The 26,460-nt window shown below is 41.3% G+C and overlaps 1 protein-coding gene across 1 annotated transcript in view; it reads right to left on the reverse strand.

Annotated features, from left to right (window-relative positions):
* Nucleotides 1–26,460, reverse strand: part of LOC133049362 (ATP-binding cassette sub-family C member 4-like) — a 109,241-nt gene that overhangs the window by 71,288 nt on the left and 11,493 nt on the right. Inside the window, exons 4-9 of the mRNA XM_061133339.1 lie at nt 20,976–21,194; nt 12,022–12,111; nt 10,786–10,949; nt 9,494–9,619; nt 7,475–7,724; nt 1,536–1,640 (exon numbers count right to left, since the gene is read on the reverse strand). Of these exons, the coding sequence (XP_060989322.1) occupies nt 1,536–1,640; nt 7,475–7,724; nt 9,494–9,619; nt 10,786–10,949; nt 12,022–12,111; nt 20,976–21,194 (954 nt within the window). The remainder of the gene's footprint in view (nt 1–1,535; nt 1,641–7,474; nt 7,725–9,493; nt 9,620–10,785; nt 10,950–12,021; nt 12,112–20,975; nt 21,195–26,460) is intronic.

The raw sequence follows: 26,460 nt of genomic DNA on the forward strand, positions 1-26,460 counted from the left end.
GATTTCTCTGTAAACAGCTGAACTGATAATAATACAATCACATACTGAAAAAAATAATTTCCATCACCAAAAAAAAGTTTCAGATTTTAGGAATGAAAAATCAGTAAGAAGCTAGATTTTAATATATGAGAAGCATTTGTTTAAACTTCTCCACTCCTTTCTTCGTGTTGACACTTGGGGTTCCCATTTTACTACTTTTCACTCAGGTATAACAACAAAACAATGAGCCACATACAATCATCATCCCTGTCACTTCCCCTCAAGGTTTGTCAAGACAGGACAGAGTGGCCCTCCCTGTCCAGGCTTCAGGCAGGCACTGCTCAGCCATGACCAGAAGGGGGCAGCACTCGGCAGCTCAGAGGCACTGGGTCCCCACCCCTCCTGGTTACCCAGGATCAGGGGACACTGACTCAACAAGGATCATCAGCTGAGCCCTGACTCTGTGCAGACACAGTTGGAAACCCCTGCTCCATGAGATTCGGAGGCTCACACAGGACTATTTATTTTAGAGCTTATTAAAGACTGAGACCAAGTCCCACCAGTTCATGAATGAGACCTGGGTCCCTGAGACCTCCCCTCACCTACCCACCTGGCTGTCTAGGGGAGCAGGTTACAGAGCTCATGTTTGTCTCCTGCCTCCCAACCGAGCAGGGGCTTCGTTCAGACTCAGCTTCTCTCCAAAACCCCAATGTCTGTGCCCCTCTCCCTCCCGAGGGCTCTCACCCATGACCTAACCTACTTGGGATTCCCCCTCCTGTGATGTGGGTTCAGTTTTCCTGACTAACCCACACTGACATAGGAGGGTGTGCACAGAGGACCATGGAACCAGATTGCAGGCGGGCATTTCAATTCTTGATAAAGGGGCTGCACTGGGGGTGCAACACTTGAGAGCAAATTCTGTTTTTCCTGTTTGCCTGAACATTATAAATAAACCAAGTGTTGGAATATTGCCAGTTCTCCATGTCAGCTTCCATATAGTGAAAGCTTTAAACAGAATCACTGGAGCTCATGATGACCACCTGCTGTCTCCTCCTGTCACTGGCTGCCATCAAAGTAGCCAGGAGCTTCTAGAAGCTTAGGATGGGGGAGCCCCCACCCTACCTCACAGCCAAGATCCAGATCACAGCCTCACTCAATGTGTAGTAAGATGGTCTGTGAACATCAGTACACAGAAAATGTACATTGATTCCCCAAAGGCTGTTGTCTTTATCAACTGGTTGTGTATTTGTTAGTTAACCCATATCATACTGCAGCATTTTGTATGTCCAATCCTGTAAATTCTAACATTACCAATGTATGTAATTTAAGTTCAAGATGTGCTAATACTTTAAAGCTCTGTTGAAAATGAGAGAGAGAACAACCTGTCAGATGTCTTAGGCTAATTTTACACTTAATCTCCAGTAGTTTTATAACATACTTTCAGTATATGAGCAAGTCACATTTTACACTATGTGTAAAACCTCAAAATTTTCTTATAAGTCTATGTCACAGTTGTCTTATTAGCAGTCACGATCTTGAGATGGAGGACTTATTACCTCATCCCAAAAAGCAGTTAAATCTTGCACGTCCACAATTGTTTCACCATCTGATGGCAGCAGCTGATGGTCATGTTGTGGTATCTCTTCGAGTAACAGAAAGTTCTACAGAGAAAGGAAAAACAGACAGTTGAGTTTGCAGTATGAAAGCACAAACAAACACAACTGCTTTTCCTGGAATTTAAAACAAACTTTATACAGCCTACATATAATTTTTCCAACTGTACTTAAAGTGATGGTTTACATCAGAACACACTAAATAATATATAGAATAAAATATACAGTACATCATATATATAGCAATATAGTGAATACAGGATAGAGTATTTTATATATATATGTTTGTGTCTGTATATAATACACACACATATATACACACACATTATATATATGTGTGTGTGTGTGTATACATATGCATGCATGCTAAGTCACTTCAGTCACGTCCGACTCTATGTGACTATGGACAGCAGCCCACCAGGCTCCTCTGTCCACAGGATTCTCTAGGCAAGAATACTGGAGTGGGTTGCCGTTTCCTTCTCCAATATATACATATACATATACATATATATAATATGAAGAGTTTCAGGCCATGAGGAAAGTTGTAAGTTTCTCAATAAGTGGACTAGTTTCTCCTCAAGAAGAAAGTCTGGCTCCAAACTCCAACACATTTAGAACCTGCAGCCAGAGGGAACTCTGAGATGATAAAAAAATCTTAATGTTATCTGTAGGGACCTACATAGTCCCCTGATCAGGCCTCTAGCACTCCATACTCTGCAGGCTCAGACATTCTTGGTTCCTCAAATGCATGGATCCCCTTCTCACACACTAAAAGACTTCATCACATCACCTTCCCCAGGAAAAAGAAACATCAGTCTCCCACCTCTCCCAGCCCTATACACGGAATTCTCCAGGTAATTTCCTCAGCCTTCCCAAGAAACATGACCTTCAAAATTACACCAGTGACTGTGCCAATGCACTTCATGGCACTTCAGACTTTTCCTTCCAAGGACTAATGACACACAAGTGGGCATCCACAGTGAGTTTCACTATTTGATTCTTTTTTAATCCCTCACTTGATAAAATATATATTCCAAGCAGGAAGGACTTCTCTGCATGTGCTTACCTGCCACTGTACATACTCATCTAGCCTGCTCCAGATTTCAGGTAGGTAGTACTCAGTTATTTTATGAAGTGATGAAAGTGATGAAATAGGTGGATAAATTCCAAATTTACTCCCCCTCCCCTAAAAGGCTAGCATAAACTAAGACAGGGTTTTCCTCTCAAATTATTTTAATCTCACCAACATCCTGCCATATTTTATATTTGCTAAAACACCTGGTGACTTTGTGTGTTTCTTTCTACAACTAGAGCAATGTTTCCCAGGTTTAGCTTACTTTCAGATGCATGGGGCCTTGACTAAAGACACAGATACTTTGGGCCCCAGCAAAAACTAGTGAATCAGAAACACCAAGATGTGATCACTTAGTTTTAAACGCATTCAGGGGATTCTGATGAGCTAGAGAAATAAAATTTTTTAAGCATCGTAGAAATTATATGGGCTGAATAAGAGTCTAATATGTAAAAGAAAAAAAATAGTTCAACAATTATTTCTACTCATCTTGGGACTATTTGTCATGCTAACACCAACCTTCTCACCATGCTTATTCTCAGCCATTAGTCCTGCCTTTACTGAAAACAACTATTGCCTAAAAGACCTCTAAATTCCTAGACCATCATCCTGCCAGAAAATGTATGAACATGAGAGAAAATCTAGGTTTCTTGCTCAAATCAATGATGTTTAATCAGGACACAAAGCATCCTGACAAAACCCCAAGAAAATTCAAAGTTCTCAGCAGGTTATAATTTTAATGTTACGATACACATCTACATGGAAAGGAATTTCAAGCCTCAGACACTGTTCAGGTGCATTTTGGTGGAAAAGAAATAAAAAATCCTACTCAAATATTTGAGCACAATACTCTGAAAAACTCTGTAGGTCCCCTTTCATGCATTCCCTTTAAGTGCATCACATAATTGATTTCAGAATCAAAATTACCACTGTCTCTGCTACAACCATGATTAATAGTTAGGCATCTACAGGAGCCCAGACATGATGGAGCTGGAAGGTCGCTTCAGTTGCACATTTTCTGAGCATCGGCTATTTGTGAGGAGTACAAAAATGAACAAGGCACTGTAGCTGCCTTTTAGATAAGTCTGGAGTTCAGGGAAGGAAAGAAATCCACAAATACATGGCTTAGTCAGGACAAAGTCACATCCAAGAGCACAAAGAAAGAGATGTAGGGCCACAGATGATGAAAGCCACATTTAATGAGAGATTCCGCACACCAGAATATACTCACAAGGCAATGCAAGAAACCAGGCTTTGGGCAGAATCCTAGTTCTGTCACTTATGAGAGATGAAAAGATGGGTGAACTATTCCATCTGTTATAGGACCTGTTTCCTTACCTGTGAAATGGGGACACTAATGCTTATCCCATTGAATTGCTGTCAGGATTCCATTTCTGTTGTCATTTTATTACAGTAAATTGAAGGTACATCATTGGTAACAACAGAAACAACACTGTATAGGAGATAATCCAAAATATATTCATCTTTCTTACCTGAAATTTTATGCCTATTGATCAGTAACTCCCTATTTCCCCTTTAGCTTTGACTCTGATCCTATGAATTTGATTATTTTTGATACCTCTTACAAGTGGAATCATATAGCATGTGTCCTTATACGACTAGCTTATTTCACTTATCATGTCTTCAGGTTTCACCCATGTTGTTGCTATTGCAGTTTCCTTTTTTCCTAACACTGAATAATATTCTGCTTTATGTGCACACTAACTTTTTACTCATTCACCCATCAGTGAACATTCAGGTAGTTTCCACATCTTGGCTATTATGAGTAGCTTTGCAATGAACATGGGAGTACAGATATCTTTTGAAAAGATATCTCTTATTTCATTATATTTGGGAAAATACCCAGAACTGGAATTTTTGAATCATATGGTAGTTCTTTGGGCTTCCCAGGTGGCTCTAGTGGTAAAGAACCTGTCTGCCAATGAAGGAGACAAAAGAGAAGCAGGTTCTATATGTCTTAATGATCTGGATAACTGCAAAAGTGTGATCACTCACCTAGAGCCAAGCATCCTACAGTGTGAAGTCAAGTGAGCCTTGGAAGCTTTACTATGACCAAAGCTAGTGGAGTGATGGAATTCTAGCTGAGCCACTTCAAATCCTAAAAGATGATGCTGTTAAAGTGCTGCACTCAATATGGCAGCAAATTTGGAAAACTCAGCAGTGGCCACAGGAGTGAAAAAGGTCAATTTTCATTCTGATCCCAAAGAAGTGAAAGTCGCTCAGTCATGTCTGACTCTTTGCAACTCCATGGACTATACAGTTCATGGAATTCTCTAGAATACAGTGGGTAGCCTTTCCCTTCTCCAGGGGATCTTTCCAACCAAGGGATCAAACCCAGGTCTCCTGTACCACAGGCAGATTCTTTACTAGCTGAGTCACCAGGGAAGCCTAATCCCAAAGAAAGGCAAGGTCAAAGAATGTTCAAACTACTGCACAATTGTGCTCATTCCACATGCTAGCAAAGTAATGTTCAAAATCCTTCAAGCTTCAGCAGTATGTGAACTGAGAACTTCCAGATGTACAAACTGGATTTAGAAAAGGTAGAGAAACCAGAGGTAAATTGCCAATATCTGTTGAATCATAGAAAGAGCAAGAGAATTCCAGAAAAACATAGACTTCTGCTTCACTGACTATTCTAAAGCCTTTGACTGTGTGAATCACAACAAACTGAAAAATTCTTAAAGAGATGGGAATACCAGACCACCTTAACTGCTTCCTGAGAAACCTATATGCAGGTCAAGAAGCAACAGTTAAAACCAGACATGGAACAATGAACTGGTTCAAAATTTGGAAAGGAGTACATCAAAGCCATATATTGCCACCTTGTTTATTTAAATTATATGCAGAGTACATTATGTGAAATGCTGGCTTGGATGAAGCACAACCTGGAATCAAGATCGCCAGGAGAAATATCAATAACCTCAGATAGGCAGATGACAGTGAAGAGGAACTAAAGAGCCTCTTGATAAAAGTGAAAGAGGAGAGTGAAAAAGTTGGCTTAAAACTCAACATTCAAAAAACTAAGATCATACCATCCAGTCCCATCACTTAATGGCAAATAGATGGGGAAACTGGAAGCAGTGAGAGACTTTACTTTTTGGGCTCCAAAATCACTGCAGATATGAAATTAAAAGACGTTTGCTCCTTGAGTTGCAAAGAGTCAGACATGACTGAGCGACTTTCACTTCTTTGGGATCAGAATGAAAATTGACCTTTTTCACTCCTGTGGCCACTGCTGAGTTTTCCAAATTTGCTGCCATATTGAGTGCAGCACTTTAACAGCATCATCTTTTAGGATTTGAAGTGGCTCAGCTAGAATTCCATCACTCCACTAGCTTTGGTCATAGTAAAGCTTCCAAGAAAAGCTATGACCAACCTAAACAGCTCATTAAAAAGCAGAGGCATCACTTTGCTGGCAAAGGTCCACATAGTCAAAGTTATGGTTTTTCCAGTAGTCATGTACAGATGAGGGTTGGACCATAAAGATGACTGAGCACCGAAGAACTGATGCTTTTGAACTGTGGTGCTGGAGAAGACTCTTGAAAGTCCCTTGGACAGCAAAGAGATCAAACCAGTAAATCCTAAAGGAAATCTACCCTGAATATTCATTGGAAGGATTGATGCTGAAGCTCTAATACTTTGGCCACCTGATACAAAGAGCTGACTCACTGGAAAAGACCCTGATGCTGGGAAAGATTGAGGGCAGGAGGAGAAGGAGGCAACAGAGGGTGAGATGGTTGGATGGCACCACCGACTCAGTGGACATAAATTTGAGCCTACTCTGGGAAAATGATAAACTCAGGCGACCAGAACTGAACCCACATGATTGATCTGTTTTATGGGTAATAGCTGTTTACAGTAGAGAAAGTGAATGATAAAAAAATCGGCTTTGATGACAAGACCCAAAAATAAAATATAATCACAACCAGAGTGATCTAACTTCACTAAAGAGCTATTAACAGCCCATCCTTCACTGTAAGAAAGTAAGAACAAAACAAATTAGATTTTTTGTAGAGCCCAGACACTCAAACTCATGCCAAGGTCAGGTCACAGTGCCAATTTATCCTCATTTTAGACCTACTCATAAAGACATGAATAATTGAGCACCTACTGTGTGCCAAGTCTTTGTCTTGATGATGTAAATTATTTGCCCTTGGAAATTTAGAGACTCTTAGGAAAAGGAGACAGTGGGTATGATAAGAATCACAAATTTGAAAGGAAGAGGGCAGCTAGAGATAGGATTAAGCAGAAAGTGAAAAGGGAACAAGGATGAAAAGGCAGATCCAAAAGGCAAGCTCAGCAATCAAGAAAAGAAGCATCTATGGAGGAAAGAACACATTTTTAAACACAGAGAACTGAGTGAATCTGTGACTACTATTCTTGCCCAGAGAACAAGGACCTCTCAGCAATCTCCTCCCCTCGCGGATCAGAGAAGAATCCTGTTCACACCCGGAATGTGCAGTCACTACCTCATTGTTCCAGTCAGAGTAGGAGATGCAATCTGTTTGCTGCTCCTGCTTTTAGACATTTTAATCACCCTTCAGTCACCACTGCACATCAAGAGCCTGTGCCACTGCTACTGCTGCCCATAAACCAGCAGGGATCTTATTAACATTTGTAATGTGCTCTATATAAGAAGAGAGGGGACTATGTATGACATTTTGGAAAGATTGCCAGCTTTGGCACTGAGAGTTAAATGTCACCAAACTGGCACACAGTGACACCAAATAAGATATTGTGCATAAAGTTCACCCACAATTAAAAAAAAAAAAATTGCTTTTCATCAAACCTTGATTCTTTTGATGCTGACAACGGTCTCTGACACCTTCTCGATGGCCATGGGGAAGTAGAGGGTGCCTGTAAACCTCACAGTCTCGAACAGCATCACCACCAGAAACACTCGGCTGGCTGTAATCCGGTTGTCAAGGACAACAGCGATGATGAAGGTGATAAAAATCATGATTTTGCTGGCAGCAAAAAAAATTGCCAAATTCATTCCTCTAAGGTAGGAACTTTTCAGAATCTTGGAAATTTCATTCCTGGAAAAGAGTAGGAAATAGGTTTTAAAAGGAACACCAACATCAACCCATGGATTCAGTGCCCTGTGTGAGTGGCCCCTTTCTAGGCAGTGGACACAGATTCAGATAAACCATCCCTCACGTCAGGGAGACACTACACAGGGCACACCTGGGGGTCTGCCCTGACACCAGGACCACACACTGCATCACCACTTCACTCTTCCAACTAAAAGTGTCCTTAATGTCACACTTTTAAATATTTTGGGTCAATCAGATTGGATTTGAATATTCAGTCAACAAGCATTTGTAATCACAAGTCGTGTGCCAGGTACCTTGAGAAGGTCTAAGACAAATCCCGTCTGCCCAGGAGCTCCTGAACTTGTTGGGGGAGAGAAAAAGCAGTCCCCAAATTGTGAGACACCAAGACATTAGACACAGGCAGCCAGCACAGCCCCCGAGGGAGTACAGAGCAGAGACGTGTAACCCCGGGCAGTGGAGTCAGGGCAAGTCACAGACACATGGAACCCGAGATGAGCTGGAATCAGTCAGGGCTGGCGGAGGCCAGAGAAGAAGGGAGATGGGAGTGTATCCCCAGAAGAGGGAGGGGCCCCACAAAGGTGCACAGTGAGAGGTGACAGGGAGCAGCCAGAGAATTCCCAGCACCCTGGGCTCGAGTACGAACACTCATCAGATATTTAACTGAAAGATGAAACAAATTCTATAAACATAAAGCAAGTAAAAACCCAGTATTTTCAAGGAATACTACTCAACAATAAAAGGAACCAGCTACTTATACATGAAACAACTTGGATGAGTCTCTAGGAAATTCTTCTTAGTGAATAAGATCAATCAAAAATGGTAACATTCTGTATGCTACTATTTAGATAACATTCTTTAAAAATGACAAAATTATAGAAATAGAGACCAGACTAGTGATTGACAGGGGTTAAGGATGTGGTGGGGACAGAAGGGAAGTAGGTGTGCTATAGAAGGGCAACATGTGTAATCCTGGTCCTGATGAAAATATTTTGTATCTTCCCTGTATAGTTGTGTTAACATCCTGTTGCAATATTGCACTATAGTGTTTCTAGAAATTACCACTGAAGGAAGCTAAGCAGTGGATACATGGGAGGTCCCTGTACTATAAGCAACTGCATATGAATCTATGATTATCTAAAAATAAAAACAATTACAATTTAAAAAAACCCAATATTTCCATGGCTGTTTGGAATGAAAACTACTGATTCATAAAGTTGGGCCTGATCCAGTTATACCCAACCTTTATAATCTCCCCTTTGTACTACATTAACATAAATTACAGCTTTAGTTTAAATATCATCTCAAATACTAAAATTTTACAATTACTGCTTATAAGAAATATTATGAATTTCATTTCTGTATAAGTAAGAAGCATATATATTATATATATATATACACATATATATATATATATATTTTTTTTTTTCCCCTTTAAGAACATAGTAAATGAGAAAATTCCCTGGTGGTTAGGACTCCACACTTTCATTGCCTAGGGCCTGAGTTCAATCCCTGGAACTAAGATTCCACAAGCCGTCTGGTGTGGCTATATATATATGCACATATATATGGTAAATGGGAGAGCAGGTTAAAATTATGTTCCCCCTATTCTACTTAACCCCACTGCCACACATGGGAGTGGGGTATAGTTAAGTTTACATTAATGTGAAAACTTGGTAAGGCTCCTAAATTCATTCAGTAAAAATAGGAAATAAAAAGGCACAAAATGTGACTTGATATAAATAAAAACTTACCTTCTCAATCTGGTAATAAGGTCTATAAATGACTTTTCCCAAGCATACGTTTTTATTGTTCTGATGCCAGTTATGACTTCACTCATGGTCTTGATCCTGTCGTCTGTGAGAGCTGCAGTCTTACTCCTGAGGGGACAGACGTGAGAGATGAAACTTAGTGATCACAGCCCAGCTTTCCATAGCAGCAGCAGGGGGCACAAGCAGAGAACAGGGATCCAATGATTCCCTACAGCTCTTTTGAGCTGAAAATACAGACAAATGTACAATTGGAGAAATGAAAAAAAAAAAAAAAAAGAGAGATTTCCATTAGAAATTCAAACATTCAGCCAAATTCAACACATAACTTGGAAAACTTGTAGTAATGTATAATAAAGTCCTGAAATGAAACAGATACAGACTGTCTGCTCAAGGAGGTCACAACTGGGCAAGGAAGGCAGAAAAGACCTTGACTCTAACAGGAAGACAGTGTCTGTGCTGTAATAAAATAGGATTATAGTGCTGGGGGCAAATAAGATGGAACTGTTAATTCCACTGGGAAAGGAGAGCAAGAAAAGCTTCAGAGACCCGGTAGCATTAGAATAGGGCTTCAGAGGATAAGGAACATCTCTCCACAGCAAAGAGAGCAAAGGAAATTCCAAGCATAGAAAAATACACATACAGGCACCCACAAACAACCCTCAATGTACTTCAAACAACACAATATCTCCATCACCTGACTACCTAAACAATGACCCACCTCCAGCTCTCTGTGACCTGCTTCAGGTGTAACTCATTATCATTAGGCTCTTCATCACCAGCCACTTATCTATTACATTTACTGCTGGGACTATGGGGCTTTATAAAGACATAATCAAGACAAAATTGCCCTTGGGACACTGGATAATTAAAAACACTGAATTATAAACAAGACAAAAACATACATACCTGAAAATGGCTCTAACACAAACATAACAAAAATATATGTAGCTAGAAAAGGTCCTGTATATTATATAAAAGTATTAGTACCTCTAATAATGTTTAAATAACTTTGACATCAGTGAATTCTGCTTAAAGACACTATTTATTCAGTTACAATGTTGGGAAAAGTTGGCAAATGTCACTTTTTCCCTTAAAGGTCAGCCTTCAGCTTGAGGCTGGAGCTTCTACTGGCTAAGTCTGAAGCATCTACAACACATGCAATGAAGAGACAAAAGAAGGCATTTTTTATTGTTGTTTTTGAATGAAAGCATCAAGCAGACTGTGGATGCTACCAGTTACACATCATCAATTTTTTAAATCAGTGTTTCTCTTACCGGAGTGATGAAAACAATTTCCCAAAGCAGCTTTGCACCAGCAGAAGAATAATGAGAACTGCCATCCCAACAAGACATGATATTCCTATTTCCATACAGAGCAGGGCCGTCACTGCAATAGCCTGTAGCGGCCCCACCCACAGGTAGTGCAAAAACGTCATTACCTTAAAAGAGAAAGACAAAGCCTTCTTAGGATGGTATGAAAACAAAACCAGTAAGGACCGATTATAGAAATAATATGCTTGGAAAGAATAGACAGGAACCTAAATGGGAATGATCTCAGTGGGTTTTAAATCTGCTGAAGCAGAAACTCAAGCATCTACCCCAGATGACGCTGCTCTGGGGCAGCACAGGGCTGGCTTCAGGGATATCCAGGGAGAACCAGACCAGCAGCTTGAAGGAAAATGTTGATTTTGTTGACACTACATATGAGCTCAGGGCTTCCCCAAACTCTCTGTTCCAAAATTCATCCCCCATCTCTCCCTAGCATCCCAGGAAAGCCTATTTTATGGTACCTACCACATTCTCCAATAACTACTTGTGTATTTATCTTCCTGACAGGCTGTAGCTTCTCCAGAAAAGGAATAGTATTCATCCCTGAAAGTGGGTAGGGGGATCTTACTTCATGCTTGATGAATGAATAATTTAAAGACAAGTGTCTAGTGCAATACAGATCTGAGCAACAGCTGCAACACCCTGGGTCACATGATCTACTCATAAGCTATATGGATAAAAAGAGTGTGGTGAGATAGCAGAGAAGAGGTTGTGTCTGGCTGGGGACCACCCACTTGGCATTATTCCTCATAGGCTCCCTATGCAGAAGGCACTGAACGGGGGGGGGGGCAGTGGGAAACAATCCCTGACCACAGGCCTTCATCATCCAGAGGAGGAGGAAGACAGGTCAGGTTGCAACACCAACACCATGTACCCAGAAGGTCCATGCCAGGAGGACCCCTAGGGACACAAATTAAGCTGGGGAAGAACACTGCTGCCTATTACTGAAGTATGCCATAGATTATCTCAGAAAAAAAAAATTTTTTTTTCTCATCTATGGACAACACACATTATTACATCTAAGTTGCACACAGAGGAAATGAGAGTTGGATAAAGAGAACTCTTGTTTTAGATACTCAACAAATCCTGTTGAAGAGCAAACACAGGTATCTGGCATCAACCATAAGCTAAACCCAGTGAGAAGGACTGAAAGTGGAAGAGGATCCCTCAGGGGCAGCTTACCTGATCAAATCTTTTCACATCGTTGGACAGCAGGTTGACTATCTGACCTGTGGTGGTCTTCCTCATGGACAAGTTACTCAGGTGAAGTGCCTGAAATGAGAAAAAGATACTGAGCTGGACTCCTGTGGTGATAACAAGTCACTTTTCAGTTCAGGTCAGTCGAGCAGTCGTGTCCGACTCTTCGTGACCCCATGAATTGCAGCATGCCAGGCCTCCCTGTCCATCACAAACTCCCGGAGTCTACTCAAACTCATGCCCATCGAGTCAGTGATGCCATCCAGCCATCTCAACCTCTGTCGGCCCTTTCTCCTCCTGCCCCCAATTCCTCCCAGCATCAGGGTCTTTTCCAATGAGTCAACTCTTCGCATCAGGTGGACAAAGTATTGGAGTTTCAGCTTCAGCATCAGTCCATCCAATGAAAACCCAGTCCTGATCTCCTTTAGGATGGACTGGTTGGATCTCCTTGCAGTCCAAGGGACTTTCAAGAGTCTTCTCCAACACCACAGTTCAAAAGCATCAATTTTCCTCACTCAGCATTCCTCACAGTCCAACTCTCACATCCATACATGACCACTGGAAAAACCATAGCCTTGACCAGACGGACCTTTGTTGGCAAAGTAATGCCCCTGCTTTTTAATATGCTATCTAGCTGGTCATAACTTTCCTTTCAAGGAGTAAGCGTCTTTTAATTTCATGGCTTCAATCACCATCTGCAGTGATTTTGGAGCCCAAATAAATAAAGTCTGACATTGTTTCCATTGTCTCCCCCTCTATTTCCCATGAAGTGATGGGACCAGATGCCATGATCATATTTTTCTGAATGTTAATCTTTAAGCCAACTTTTTCACTCTCCTCTTTCACTCTCATCAAGAGGCTTTTTAGTTCCTCTTCACTTTCTGCCAAAAGGATGGTGTCATCTGCATATATGAGGTTATTGATATTTCTCCCAGCAATTTTGATTCCAGCTTGTGCTTCTTCCAGCCCAGAGTTTCTCATGATGTACTCTGCATATAAGTTAAATAAGCAGGGTGACAATATACAGCCTTGATGTATTCCTTTTCCTATTGGGAACCAGTCTGTTGTTCCATGTCCAGTTCTAACTGTTGCTTCCTGACCTGCACACAGGTTTCTCAACGTGTCAGATGGTCTGGTAATCCCATCTATTTCAGAATTTTCCACAGTTTATAGTGATCCACACAGTCAAAGGCTTTGGCATAGCCAATAAAGCAGAAATAGATGTTTTTCTGGAACTCTTGCTTTTTTGATGATCCAGCAGATGTTGGCAATTTGAGCTCTGGTTCCTCTGCCTTTTCTGAAACCAACTTGAACATCTGGAAGTTCACGGTTCATGTATTGCTGAAGCCTAGCTTGGAGACTTTTGAGCATTACTCTACTAGCGTGTGAGATGAGTGCAATTGTGTGGTAGTTTGAGCATTCTTTGGCATTGCCTTTCTTTGGGATTGGAATGAAAACTGACTTTTTCCAGTCCTGTGGCCACTACTGAGTTTTCCAAATTTGCTGCCATATTGAGTGCAGCACTTTCACAGCATCATCTTTCAGGATTTGAAGTAGCTCAACTGGAATTCCATCACCTTCACTAGCTTTGTTCATAGTGATGCTTTCTCAGGCCCACTTGACTTCACATTCCAGGATGTCTTGCTTTAGGTGGGTGATCACACCATCATGATTATCTGGGTCATGACAATCTTTTTTGTTCAGTTCTTCTGTGTATTCTTGCCACGTCTTCTTAATATCTTCTGCTTCTGTTAGGTCCATACCATTTCTGTTCTTTATTGAGCGCATCTTTGCATGAAATGTTCCCTTGGTATCTCTAATTATCTTGAAGTGATCTCTAGCATTCTGTTGTTTCCCTCTATTTCTTTGCATTGATCACTGAGGAAGGCTTTTTTATTTCTCCTTGCTATTCTCTGGAACTCTGCATTCAGATGGGAATGTCTTTCCTTTTCTCCTTTGCTTTCCGCTTCTCTTCTTTTCACAGCTATTTGTAAGCGCAGCCGTGACAGACTGCCCAGAAGCGCGGACGAGAGGAGCAAGCTACCCCACAGCCCAAGGTCAGGGGAGGCGGCCAAGAGGAGCAACCCCACATCCAAGGAGCAGCTGCTGCAGGAGCGCAGGAGGGCCAAGAGGAGCTACTCCATGTTCAAGGTCAGGAGGGGTGGCCCTGAGGAGATACCCCTCATTCAAAGTAAGGAGCAGTGGCTGCACTTTGCTGGAGCAGCCGTGAAGAGATACCCCACATCCAAGGTAAGAGAAACCCAGGTAAGATGGTAGGTGTTGCCAGAGGGCATCAGAAGGCAGACACACTGAAACCATAATCACAGAAAACTAGCCAATCTGATCACCTGGGCCACAGCCTTGTCTAACTCAATGAAACTAAGCCATGCTGTGTGGGTCCACTCAAGATGGATGGGTCATGGTGGAGAGGTCTGACAGAATGTGGCCCACTGGAGAAGGGAATGGCAAACCACTTCAGTAATCTTGCTTTGAGAACCCCATGAATAGTATGAAAAGGCAAAAAGATATGATACTGAAAGATGAACTCCCCAGGTTGGTAGGTGCCAAACATGCTCCTGGAGATCAGTGGAGAAATAACTCCAGAAAGAATGAAGGGATGGAGCCAAAGCAAAAATAATACCCAGTTGTGGATGGGACTGGTGATAGAAGCAAGATCTGATGCTATAAAGAGCAATATTGCATAGGAACCTGGAATTTTAGGTCCATGAATCAAGGCAAATTGGAAGTGGTCAAACAGGAGATGGCAAGAGTGAATGTCGACCTTCTAGGAATCAGCAAACTAAGATGAACTGGAATGGGTGAATTTAACTCAGATGACCGTTATATCTACTACTGTGGGCAGGAATCCCTTAGAAGAAATGGCGTAGCCATTATGGTCAACAAAAGAGTCCAAAATGCAGTACTTGGATGTAATCTCAAAAACGACAGAAAGATCTCTGTTCATTTCCAAGGCAAACCATTCAATATCACGGTACTCCAAGTCTATGCCCTAACCAGTAATGCTGAAGAAACCGAAGTTGAACGGTTCTATGAAGACCTAAAAGACCTTTTAGAACACCCCCAAAGGATGTCTTTTTCATTACAGAGGGCTGTAATGCAAAGGTAGGAAGTCAGGAAACACCTGGAGTAACAGGCAAATTGGCCTTGGAGTACAGAATGACACAGGGCAAAGGCTAAGAGAGTTTTGCCAAGAGAACATACTGGTCATAGCAAACACACTCTTCCAACAACACAAGAGAAGACTCTACACATGGACATCACCAGATGGTCAACACTGAAATCAGACTGATTATATTCTTTGCAGTCAAAGATGGAGAAGCTCTGTGCAGTCAGCAAAAACAAGACCGGGAGCTGACTATGGCTCAGATCATGAACTCCTTATTGCCAAATTCAGACTTAAATTGAATAAAGTAGGGAAAACCATTAGACCATTCAGGTATGACCTAAATCAAATCCCTTATGATTATACAGTGGAAGTGAGAAATAGATTTAAGGGACTAGATCTGATAGACAGAGTGCCTGATGAACTATGGACGGAGGTTTGTGACATTGTACAGGAGACAGGGATTAAGACCATCTGCATGGAAGAGAAATGCCAAAAAAAAAAAAAAAAAAGAATAAAATACTTAGGGATAAATTTACCTAAGGAAACAAAAGACGTATATATAGAAAAATATAACACACCAATGAAAGAAATCAAAGAGGACACATATAGATGGAGAAATACACCATGTTCATGAATTAGAAGAATCAGTATATTGAAAATGAGTATATTACCCAAAGCAATCTACAGATTCAATGCAATCCCTATCAAGCTACCAATGGTATTTTTCACAGAACTAGAACAAATAATTTCACAATTTGTATGGAAACACAAAAAAACCTCAAATAGACAAAGCAATAATGAGAAAGAAGAATGGAACTGGAGGAATCAACCTTTCTGACTTCAGACTATACTACAAAGCTACAGTCATCAAGACAGTATGGTACTGGCACAGAAAACAGAAATATATAGCAATGGAACAAAATAGAAAGCCTAGAGATAAATCCACACATCTACGGACACCTTATCTTTGACAAAGGAGGCAAAATATACAGTAGAGAAAAGACAATCTTTTTAACAAGTAGTGCTGGGAAAACTGGTCAACCATGTGTAAAAGAATAAAACTAGAACACTATCTAACACCATACACAAAAATAAACTCTAAATGGATTAAAGATCTAAATGTAAGGTCAGAAACTATAAAACTCTTAAAAGAACAATTATGCAAAACACTCTGACATAAATCACAGCAAGGTCCTCTATGAACCACTTTGCAGAATACTGAAAATAAATAAATGGAACCTAATTAAACTTAAAAGCTTTTGCACAATGAAGGAAACTATAAGCAAGGTGAAAAGGCAGCCATCCAAATGGGAGAAAATAATAGCAAATGAAACAACTGACAAAGAATCAATCTCCAAAATATACAATCAGCTCATGCAGCTCAATACCAGAAAAAATGAACAACTCAATCAAAAAGTGGGCCAAAGAACTAAACAGGGATTTCTCCAAAGAAGACATACAGATGTCTAATAAACACATGAAAAGGAAACATGCTCAACATCATTCATTATTAGAGAAATACAAATCAAACCACAGTGAGTTGTACAGATTCCTTAAAAAATTGGAAATAGAACTGTCATACAACCCAGCAATCCCACTGCTGGGCATACACACTGAGGAAACCAGAATTGCAAGAGTGCCCAATGTTTACTGCAGCATTGTTTACAATAGCTAGGACATGGAAGCAACCTAGATGTCCATCAGCAGACGAATGGATAAGAAAGCCGTGGTACATATGCACAACGGGATATTATTCAGCTATAAAAAGGAATGCATTTGAGTCAGTTCTAATGAAGTGGATGAAATTTGAGCCTATTATACAGTGAAGTAAGTTGGAAAGAGAAACGCCACTACAGCATATTAATACATATATGTGGAATTTAGAAAGATGGTAATGATGATCCTATATGCAAGACAGCAAAAGGGACACAAATGTAAAAAGCAGACTTTTGGACTATGTGGGAGAAGGCGAGAGTAGGATGATTTGAGAGAATAGCACTGAAACATGTATATTACCATATGTAAAATAGATGACAAACATTGTATGATTCCACTTATATGAGGCATCTAGAATAGTCAAACTCATAGAAAGAAGTAGAATGGTGATGGCTGTGAGGGGGAGTAGTCTGGGGAGTTAGTGTTTAATGGTTGCAGAAGTTCACTTGGGAAGATGAAAAGTTCTGGAGATGAATAGTGGTGATGTTTCCACAACCAGGTGAATGTACCTAATGTCAATAAATGGTGCACTTAAAATGAGTTAAATGGTAAATTTTATGTTGTATATATTTTATCATAGTTTTTAAAAATCAATGCTCAAAAGTAATTTTACTGAAGCTGTAGAAATATAAATAAATGACAAGTCATTTTACATATGATCCCTCCCACAAGATCAAAATTCAGCTGAAAAGAGCATGAAATACTGAATGGGCCATTTTAGGAGCAGCAGATGTGCAGCCTTAGAGATTTCCTTGAGACGTGCCTAAGCCCGGAATCCATGGTGTAGATAAACTACAACTATGAGCTGAGCAGCCATTCCATTTTTTAATACCTTAATCTGATTCCTCCCCAGGATCAGGAGATGGGGCCTGAGCATGAACCACAAACATTCAGAGGGGCCTTTCAGAGCCACTTGGCAGCACAAGCTTGGCCCTAAGGAATCAGCCCACCTGTAACCTGCAAAGAAGAAGTGTCTTATTTCTGTACCCCAGCAGGACTCTAGATGCAAGGCTATGCATGAAGCAATTTGCCTTTCCTATGTTTCTGGAACTACTTCAGGTTATGACCATAGTTTAATCCCAATAATTATTGATTTGATACAGGGACAATCTTTTCAAGAATAATCAAGCTGGCAAATAAAACACCTTGAGAGATATGTACATTCACACACGCATATGTGCCAAGTCAGATTGGATTTTCCAAAAGCAACTTTCCAAAGTGTCAGTGGGAAGAGGAAGAAAAACAGGTGAACAATGGAACACCTGTGCCGCAAAGAGCCAGCTTTGACTGAACCATTACCTCAAGCCTAACTTAAGGTTTTCACTGTGCTGTGTTGGTGAAATTTCCTCTTTGTGGGCACTAAGCATGATCCAGAAAGATAAACATCTAGCTAATTTATGAGGAAATCTGGGTATTTGTCTCCTAATAATTGATGCAACAGAATAAAAAGATGATGATGAATGACAAACCAGACCTCTGACTAGAGTGTACAGTCACTGTTCCCCTTTCCACATTACCCAGGAGGAAACTGGCTTAGATGCTGTATCTAAACACAGACAGTGAGATTCCAGGGCTCTGAGTTCACACAGCCCTGAGGTTAACAAAACTTTGCTCAAGGGAAGATGAGGAGAAGTAATCCTGCATTTCGCCAGGACAAGTACTCCCAAGAAACAGAAGCTCTAGGTAAGGAGCAACCAAGTAAAAGTGGTGATAATTTCAATTTAAATGTTTTGTTTTTAGCTTTCAATGAGGACTTTTAAAATAAAAACTATATATGTTTATGGTGTAAAACATGATGTTATTTTTTTTCCTTTATTTATTTTTTTCAGTGGGTTTTGTCATACATTGATATGAATCAGCCATAGATTTACACGTATTCCCCATCCTGATTCCCCCTCCCACCTCCCTCTCCACCCGATTCCTCTGGGTCTTCCCAGTGCACCAGGCCCGAGCACTTGTCTCATGCATCCCACCTGGGCTGGTGATCTGTTTCACCATAGATAGTATACATGCTGTTCTTTTGAAACATCCTACCCTCACTTTCTCCCACAGAGTTCAAAAGTCTGTTCTGTACTTCTGTGTCTCTTTTTCTGTTTTGCATATAGGGTTATCGTTACCATCTTTCTAAATTCCATATATATGTGTTAGTATGCTGTAATGTTCTTTATCTTTCTGGCTTACTTCACTCTGTATAATGGGCTCCAGTTTCATCCATCTCATTAGAACTGCTTCAAATGAATTCTTTTTAATGGCTGAGTAATATTCCATGGTGTATATGTACCACAGCTTCCTTATCCATTCATCTGCTGATGGGCATCTAGGTTGCTTCCATGTCCTGGCTATTATAAACAGTGCTGCGATGAACATTGGGGTGCACGTGTCTCTTTCAGATCTGGTTTCCTCAGTGTGTATGCCCAGAAGTGGGATTGCTGGGTCATATGGCAGTTCTATTTCCAGTTTTTTAAGAAATCTCCACACTGTTTTCCATAGTGGCTGTACTAGTTTGCATTCCCACCAACAGTGTAAGAGGGTTCCCTTTTCTCCACACCCTCTCCAGCATTTATTGCTTGTAGACTTTTGGATAGCAGCCATCCTGACTGGCGTGTAATGGTACCTCATTGTGGTTTTGATGTTTTGATATAAATATACATTAGGAAATGATTACTGTAATAAAACCAATTAACATATCCATTACCACAGTTTTTTTGTTTGTGTGGAACAAAAACACTTAAAGATCTAATTTCAAGAACACGACACCATTAAATAAGGACTTTTTTTAAAGCAAATAGCCCAGGGCAAAGAGGTATCCAGGATCAAGTTTACAAAGGGCCCTTCAATTACTGACACAGTGTATTTGTGTCAATTCCTTTGTAAAGACATCTGAAATCCTTACTCCTTTTATATCATTTAAGATCAGAGTAAACTGTGGAATAATGTTAATGGCATTTCTCAATATAAAGTCACTGAACACATCAGCATAGGTCTTACTAGAAGTGCTATAATGCAGGAAAGGCCCTGGTGGTTCAGTGGTTAGGCCTCAGTGCTTTTACTGCCTTGGGCCTGTGCTCAGCCCCTGGTTGGTGAACAGATCCCACACTCCATTCAGTGCAGCAAAAAAAAACAAAAAAACAAAAAACCTATAATCTTTATTAAAGAAAAAAGTAAATATTTGTTTTAAGAAAATAACTTGAATGAACAGCAACAAATGCTCTCCAAAATTACTAAAACCAATGGAAAATTTCAAGCTTTGTCATGAATATCCAACTATTTTCTTTAATATCATTAAGAGTAATGTCAACTGTAGAATACAGTGAATCTTTTTTTGGCATAGATTCCATTTATATATATATATATATATATATTTTTTTTTTTTTTTTGAAAGTGAAAGTGTTAGTCACTTAGTCATGTCTAACTCTTTGTGACCCCATGGGCTGTAGCCCACCAAACTCCTCTATCCATGAGATTTTCCAGGTAAGAATACTGAAGTGGGTTGCCATTTACTTCTCCAGGGGATTGTCCTAACTCAGCGATTGAACCCGGGTCTGTTGCATTGCGGGCAGACTCTTTGCCATTTGAGCCACCAGGGGAGCCCATATATATTTTTAGTTGAAACAATTATATTGAATATGATTAAATGGGTAATTCAAAAATACAATCATAAACTTTCTCAAATACATTCTTGTTTCCTAGACTTAATGTTATAGATCCAATCATTAAAACTCATTTTTAAACATAAATTTGATGTAAATGAAGGTTTTAATGATCAACAATAACAAAATTTCCATAAATACCACTGTGATTTAGGCAGGGAAATCATTGAAAATCAACTAGATACTTTTGATACTTATCTTTTTATTAGATTTCATTATAAATTTAGTGGGTATTATGTAACAGCCTATAGATAAAATTTATCAAAGGTGGCCTTGACTTGCTCTCAAAAACTTTTTGTTATATATTGGTAAAGTTTGCTTAAATGACAACAAACTTGACTTGATGCAAACAGCAAGCTTCTTTAGTAAAACATCAATGATGCCAGTTATAAAACACTTCTGATGCTTCAGAGGAGGTACACAGTGTGGTACCAAGTGACACTTACCTTGCAGTAGATCATATGGGACATGGCCACTCTAAGCCTCATCCCCACACGCTGAAAATAATCGAAGCACAAGTGGTGCAGAATGGCCCACAGGAGCACACAGGCGCTCAGCACTGCAGCACAGATGTAGGCTTCATACAAAGCATCAGAAACTTTGGGGTCTTCAAAGTAACTAATTATTTTCCCCAAAAGTAAGGGCAGAACTACTCTGGTGCATTCCTGAAAGAAAATAGTCTCCATTAGAAATTCAAGTCATACCCATTTTTCTTAACACAAGCTTAACTTTGATTTTTGCTTGTTAAAAAGCATTTTAACAAAATGCTACATCCATGGCTCATCTAAAAGAAAAATATACAAATCCACTATCTTCTATAAGACAAGCAGTTTTAACCTTAGGCAAGAATTTTATGTTCAAAGACAATAAAGTCTCAGCACACTGTGCTTAGTACACTGTAGATACTCAATAAATATCACAATTAGTGCTTTAGAATGCATTTGGCAAGGTGCCAAGTGACTCTTTGCCTAAGATGAATAAAGAAAAAGGTGGCAGAGAAGGGTAAGAAATTTGTTTCCCTATGAACAAGCCCTGCTCACAGCCGGCCCTTGTCCCCATTCTCTCATCATCCCAGCCCAATAGAAAATCAAGATGGTTTATGTACAGGAAGTGGGCTCTTGCCATCACCTTCTGCTTTAAGAGCCTTTTTGAACTGAGACATTGGCACAAGATCTTTCTTGTGAAAGTTGCTCAGTCTTATCCAACTCTTTGTGACCTCATCCATGGACCATACAGTCCATGGAATTCTCCAGGCCAGAATACTGGAGCAGGTAGCCTTTCCCTTCTCCATGGGATCTTCCCAACCTAGGGATTGAACCCAGGTCTTCCACATTGCAGGCGGATTCTTTACCAGCTGAGCCACAAGGGAAGCCCAAGAATACTGGAGTGGGTAGCCTATCCCTTTTCCAGAGGATCGTCCTGATCCAGGAATCAACCCAGGGTCTCCTGCATTGCAGGTGGATTCTTTACCAACTGAGCTATATGGGAAGCCCAAGACATTGGCACAGACACATCCAATCTTTTTCACCCTAAATTGTACATGCCCAGAGATTAAGAGAATGGAGCCCAGCTTCAGTTGGAGCATCACAAGGAAACCAGGCTGGGGAGGTTCCCAGGCTCTCAGCCCCAGGGAACACTGTGTTAATATGTCTCTACCCTCTAGAAGATGGGATGTTCCTTGGAGTCAAAAATTAAACATGGCAGAAGCCAAGCTTAAAAAAAAAAAGAAAAGATGTCATCCATGGTCATCCATCTAACAAACACTGCAGGAGCTGCTTTGGAAGAAATATTACAAATCATCTCTTTCCCAAGGCAAAAGTCAAGTCTTAAACCAGTGAGTTGGGAGGCACTGAGGCTTAACTCCTGAGTGAGACTTAGGGAGAGCAATTTTCTTTCCCAAAACTAAAGAAACACTTGCCCATCCTGCCAAAGAGCCACTCCATCCCACATCTACCTCCTCCCTCTAGTCAGCCCCCTAAATGTTCCCTTCTCCCCTATTAAGGAAAACCAAGCACTCAACATGAATCCAAGTCACCAAAAGTAAACACCTCCATCCTCAACATCATTTCTTCCACAGACTTCTCAAAAGACAAAATGCCAAAAGTTTGGAAATCTTTCAAGAACCTGACTTTCAAAAGAGATTTTCATTTTAAGCAATACTTTTTTTTTTTTTTTTTAATTAATGCAGAAAGCCAAGGTGGCTCATGTACAGGAGACAAAGCTGGGCCATTTCTAACAGTCAGGAGAATAGGACATAACCCCCACCACTCCTCACCTCTCAGGGGAAGGGACTGGGCAAACTCACACTGGCTCTTTGAGGTCACCCCACTTATACACCAGCAGATGGAAGACTTAGCTCTAAGAGGGAGGCCCTGATGACCTGGGGAGGTCTGTGGGTCCCCAAGGAGGTAAATGCAGAGGCTAGGCATGCTGGATACTTGTTGGCTGTTCCATTTTAATTATTGTTGGTTTTTCAAGAGCTCCACATCAACATCATCCTGCCATTTTTTTTTTCTGAACATCATAATTCATTCTCTTAGAGGACAGAGATTTTTATACTTCAAAATCCTAACCCCAAAAGTTTCACCTTGGACCGACATTGCCTGCCTCTTCCTTCTGGTGCTGCCAGGAGTGCCTGTGCTGTGGGTGGTCACAGCACATGGCTTGGGAATCATGGATGATCTACAAGGTGTTCTGTGTACCAGAGGAATTAAAAGAGGGCTGGAGGTCATAAAGAAAACGTAATTGCATTTTAGAGCTTCCCAGGAGGACCCAGTGACAAAGAACTCGCCTGCCAATGCAGGAGATGTAAGAGTTGCTGGTTCAATTCCTGGGTCAGGAAGATCCCCTGGAAGAGGGCATGGCAACCCACTCTGGTATTCTTGCCTGGAGAATCCCATGGCCAGAGTAGCCTGGTGGGCTAAGGTCCATAGGGTCTCAAAGAGTCAGACACAACTAAAGTGACTTAGCAGGCAGCACATTTGCATTTTAGAGAATCCTGTGCTGAGTTTAGATCTTCTACCATCTCAAATATAATGACCAACGAGCAGCATAGACAGAAGATCACAAAATGAGACATTGCTTCGTAAAATCAGTTACTTAACTAACATTCATTCCATCCAACTTAGTAACTAGCTTTAATCATCCCAAATTCAAAACAGCACCTGAAAAAGATCTTTAAAATGTAAAAAAAAAAAAAAAAAAGTTAAATCATTACTAGCTTTGTCATGAGAAATCATTTCTTGTAACTTCTCTGAACAGCAGATTGTCAACAGCCAAGATTAGGCAAACAAGAGTATTTGTGTTGTATTTCAGGCTTCTTTTGGTGGACAGGAAAAAAAAAAAATCAAGGTTCACTTCTCCTTGAGTTTTAATGGCCCTCAACTTCTGGAATGTCACTGCATTAGAATGAAAAGTTCTGCCAGTTATAACCCTAATACCACAAAGTTAGAAGGAGTTTCATATGCCAGTCAGCATACTTACCTGGGGAATCAAAGCCACTGCCTAGTTTTACACTGTAAACCACCAAGACATTGGCTTGAACAGCATGAACAAGCAAGCTCCCTCCTGGGAGAAAGTCCAGTCCTGGCACTTCACAGCTGATTTATCTGCTGTCCCCCCAGGGACTGTCTGGCCCTACCCAACTCTCACCCCAAGACCTAGGTCTGGGGTACACACTGTGTGTGGGGAAGTGTATTTGGAAACACACCCTAGTAACTGACCTGGAGTTCTCATTCTCACTCAGCAAATGCACCTCCAGAATCACAGACATACTGGGTCTCAGCAAGCAACCAGGAGCACTTAGTAACAACATAGAGGACTCAGCCTCTGCCCAGATCATCAGTCTCAACATAGTCACCATCCAAGACCCAAAATCTTCTCACTGGTCCATGTCAGGGAGCCCATCTGGAGCAATGTCTTAAGCGTATGGATGGATTTATAGTTAGCTCACCAGGGCAGCCATAAACTCATTCACTGGGAATAGTAATGAGTGCAAGGTGGCTTCCTAAAGGGCTCCTGGCCCATCTGAACTCAACATGACACTGCTGCTAGTATCAAAGTCCTAGTCACTTCCAGTATTGGAGGGGGATGGTGGTCCAACCTGGACACCCTCCTTTATGATCCCTAATCTGACATCCTGTTCCAGGGAGTTCTTAGTATCCTATTTCTTATCCTTAGGCCAAGTTCAGGACACATGTGTCTGAGATCATGAAGACAAAGCTCTCAAGACGAGCCTTCCTGATCATGGACAAACTTTCTGTCATTGAGATGATCAGGCTCATAAGTCAGAGTGTCTGAGAGGGAACCTCAGTCTGTCCTTGATTCTTCATATGACCACAGACACACTATGTAACTATTTGAACACAGCGTCCTCTCTTCTAAAATGGAAGTAACATAATATCTATGACTTAATTGAATTAGCCAGAGGATTTGGTGATATGACATACAAAGTGCTTATAGCATTTTTGATACATAATATTTTTGGAGTACTTACTATTGTACTACTACACTATTAATAGTACTGCTGCCCCTGCCACCACCACTACTATTGAGTATGATCCTCTGTTACTGCCACTAGTACTTCTAGTACTACAGAGGATGAGCCCTGCAACTGCCAGGCCCTCGACTCCCCACTTCTCTGCCATGACCACCCAACAACCAGCCTCCTGAAAGAGGGGCCAGGGCTCTACCAGTTGCACCTTATGCAGCCCCAGGCCTGGCCTTCCTGGATCCCCAGCAGGAAGCATGACTGGGGCTGGAAAACTGTGAAATCAACACTTCACCCTGCTGCAAGGCACTGCAATATCTGGGTGGTCAGAGCCCTCTTAAAGGTATCACTCTCCCCCATATACCTTTCCCCAGCCTCTGGCACAATGGCTAATCCACCCATGTCATTAATGAGAATTCAACCTGCCAGGACCATCCAGTCACCAGTGAATTGACAGATTCTCTGGTTTCTCCAGTTGTGTGGGGTAGACTTCACCTACCCAGCTGCCTGCATGCCCTTCAGAAGAACACAACCTTTAAATAAGAGCCACACCTTCCACCTGTAGACCACTGGGGCCATCACCTCACCCCCAATACAATGGACTGATGACAACTCACCACATTTTCCACCTAAAATACCCCTCTCTCAGCAACTGTATCTTCCATCCCTCCTGCTCTCACACACTCATGGGCCACTCGTGTCCCTAAGGCAGCACTAAGGGACCACAGAGAGCACAAGCCACCCAGGGGTGTCTGCAGCAGGCCTCCAGCAGGCTCAGCCAGAACAGGGGGGCTGATGGCACTGTGTCCCCAGGTGAACTGTCTCACTGGGGGGTCTTGACCCAGAATCTTCAGGGTCATGGAGGTCACTGACCTCATGGCTTTCTACTCTGGTTTTCCCTGCACACCCCCTTCTCCACCCTCTGCCAATCCCAGCTACCAAGACTCGCCCTTCAATCAGAAAACCACCCCCACAGCCAGGACAGAAACTAGCATGGAGGGTGAATGAATTCATGGTGAAGCTGGAGCTCCTCCACATGGGGGTTTTGGCTCAGTGCCAACCCTTGGGGAAGGGGGAAGCCCAGGAAAGGATGTGTTCTTGGGAGTTCTAGGCAGCTCCAGCCCAGATGCAGGGTCCTGGGTTCTGTTCCCCTGGAAGGGGAGAGGCGATGGTCCCATCTTAAGAAATCATTTATCACATGTGACCTGGTCAAGTTAATTATTACTTGCTGAGTACCTATAATGAACTCCTTATTTCAAAAATTCAGACTTAAATTGAAGAAAGATGGGAAAACCACTAGACCCTTCAGGTACAACCTAAATCAAATCCCTTAGGATTATACAGTAGAATTAACAAATAGATTCAGGGGATTAGATCTGATAGACAAAGTGCCTGAAGAAATATGGACAGAGGTTCGTGACATTGTACAGGAGGCAGGGATC

Source organism: Dama dama, chromosome 30 (genome assembly GCF_033118175.1).
Source record: "Dama dama isolate Ldn47 chromosome 30, ASM3311817v1, whole genome shotgun sequence".
In the NCBI taxonomy this organism is placed as follows: Eukaryota; Metazoa; Chordata; class Mammalia; order Artiodactyla; family Cervidae; genus Dama; species Dama dama.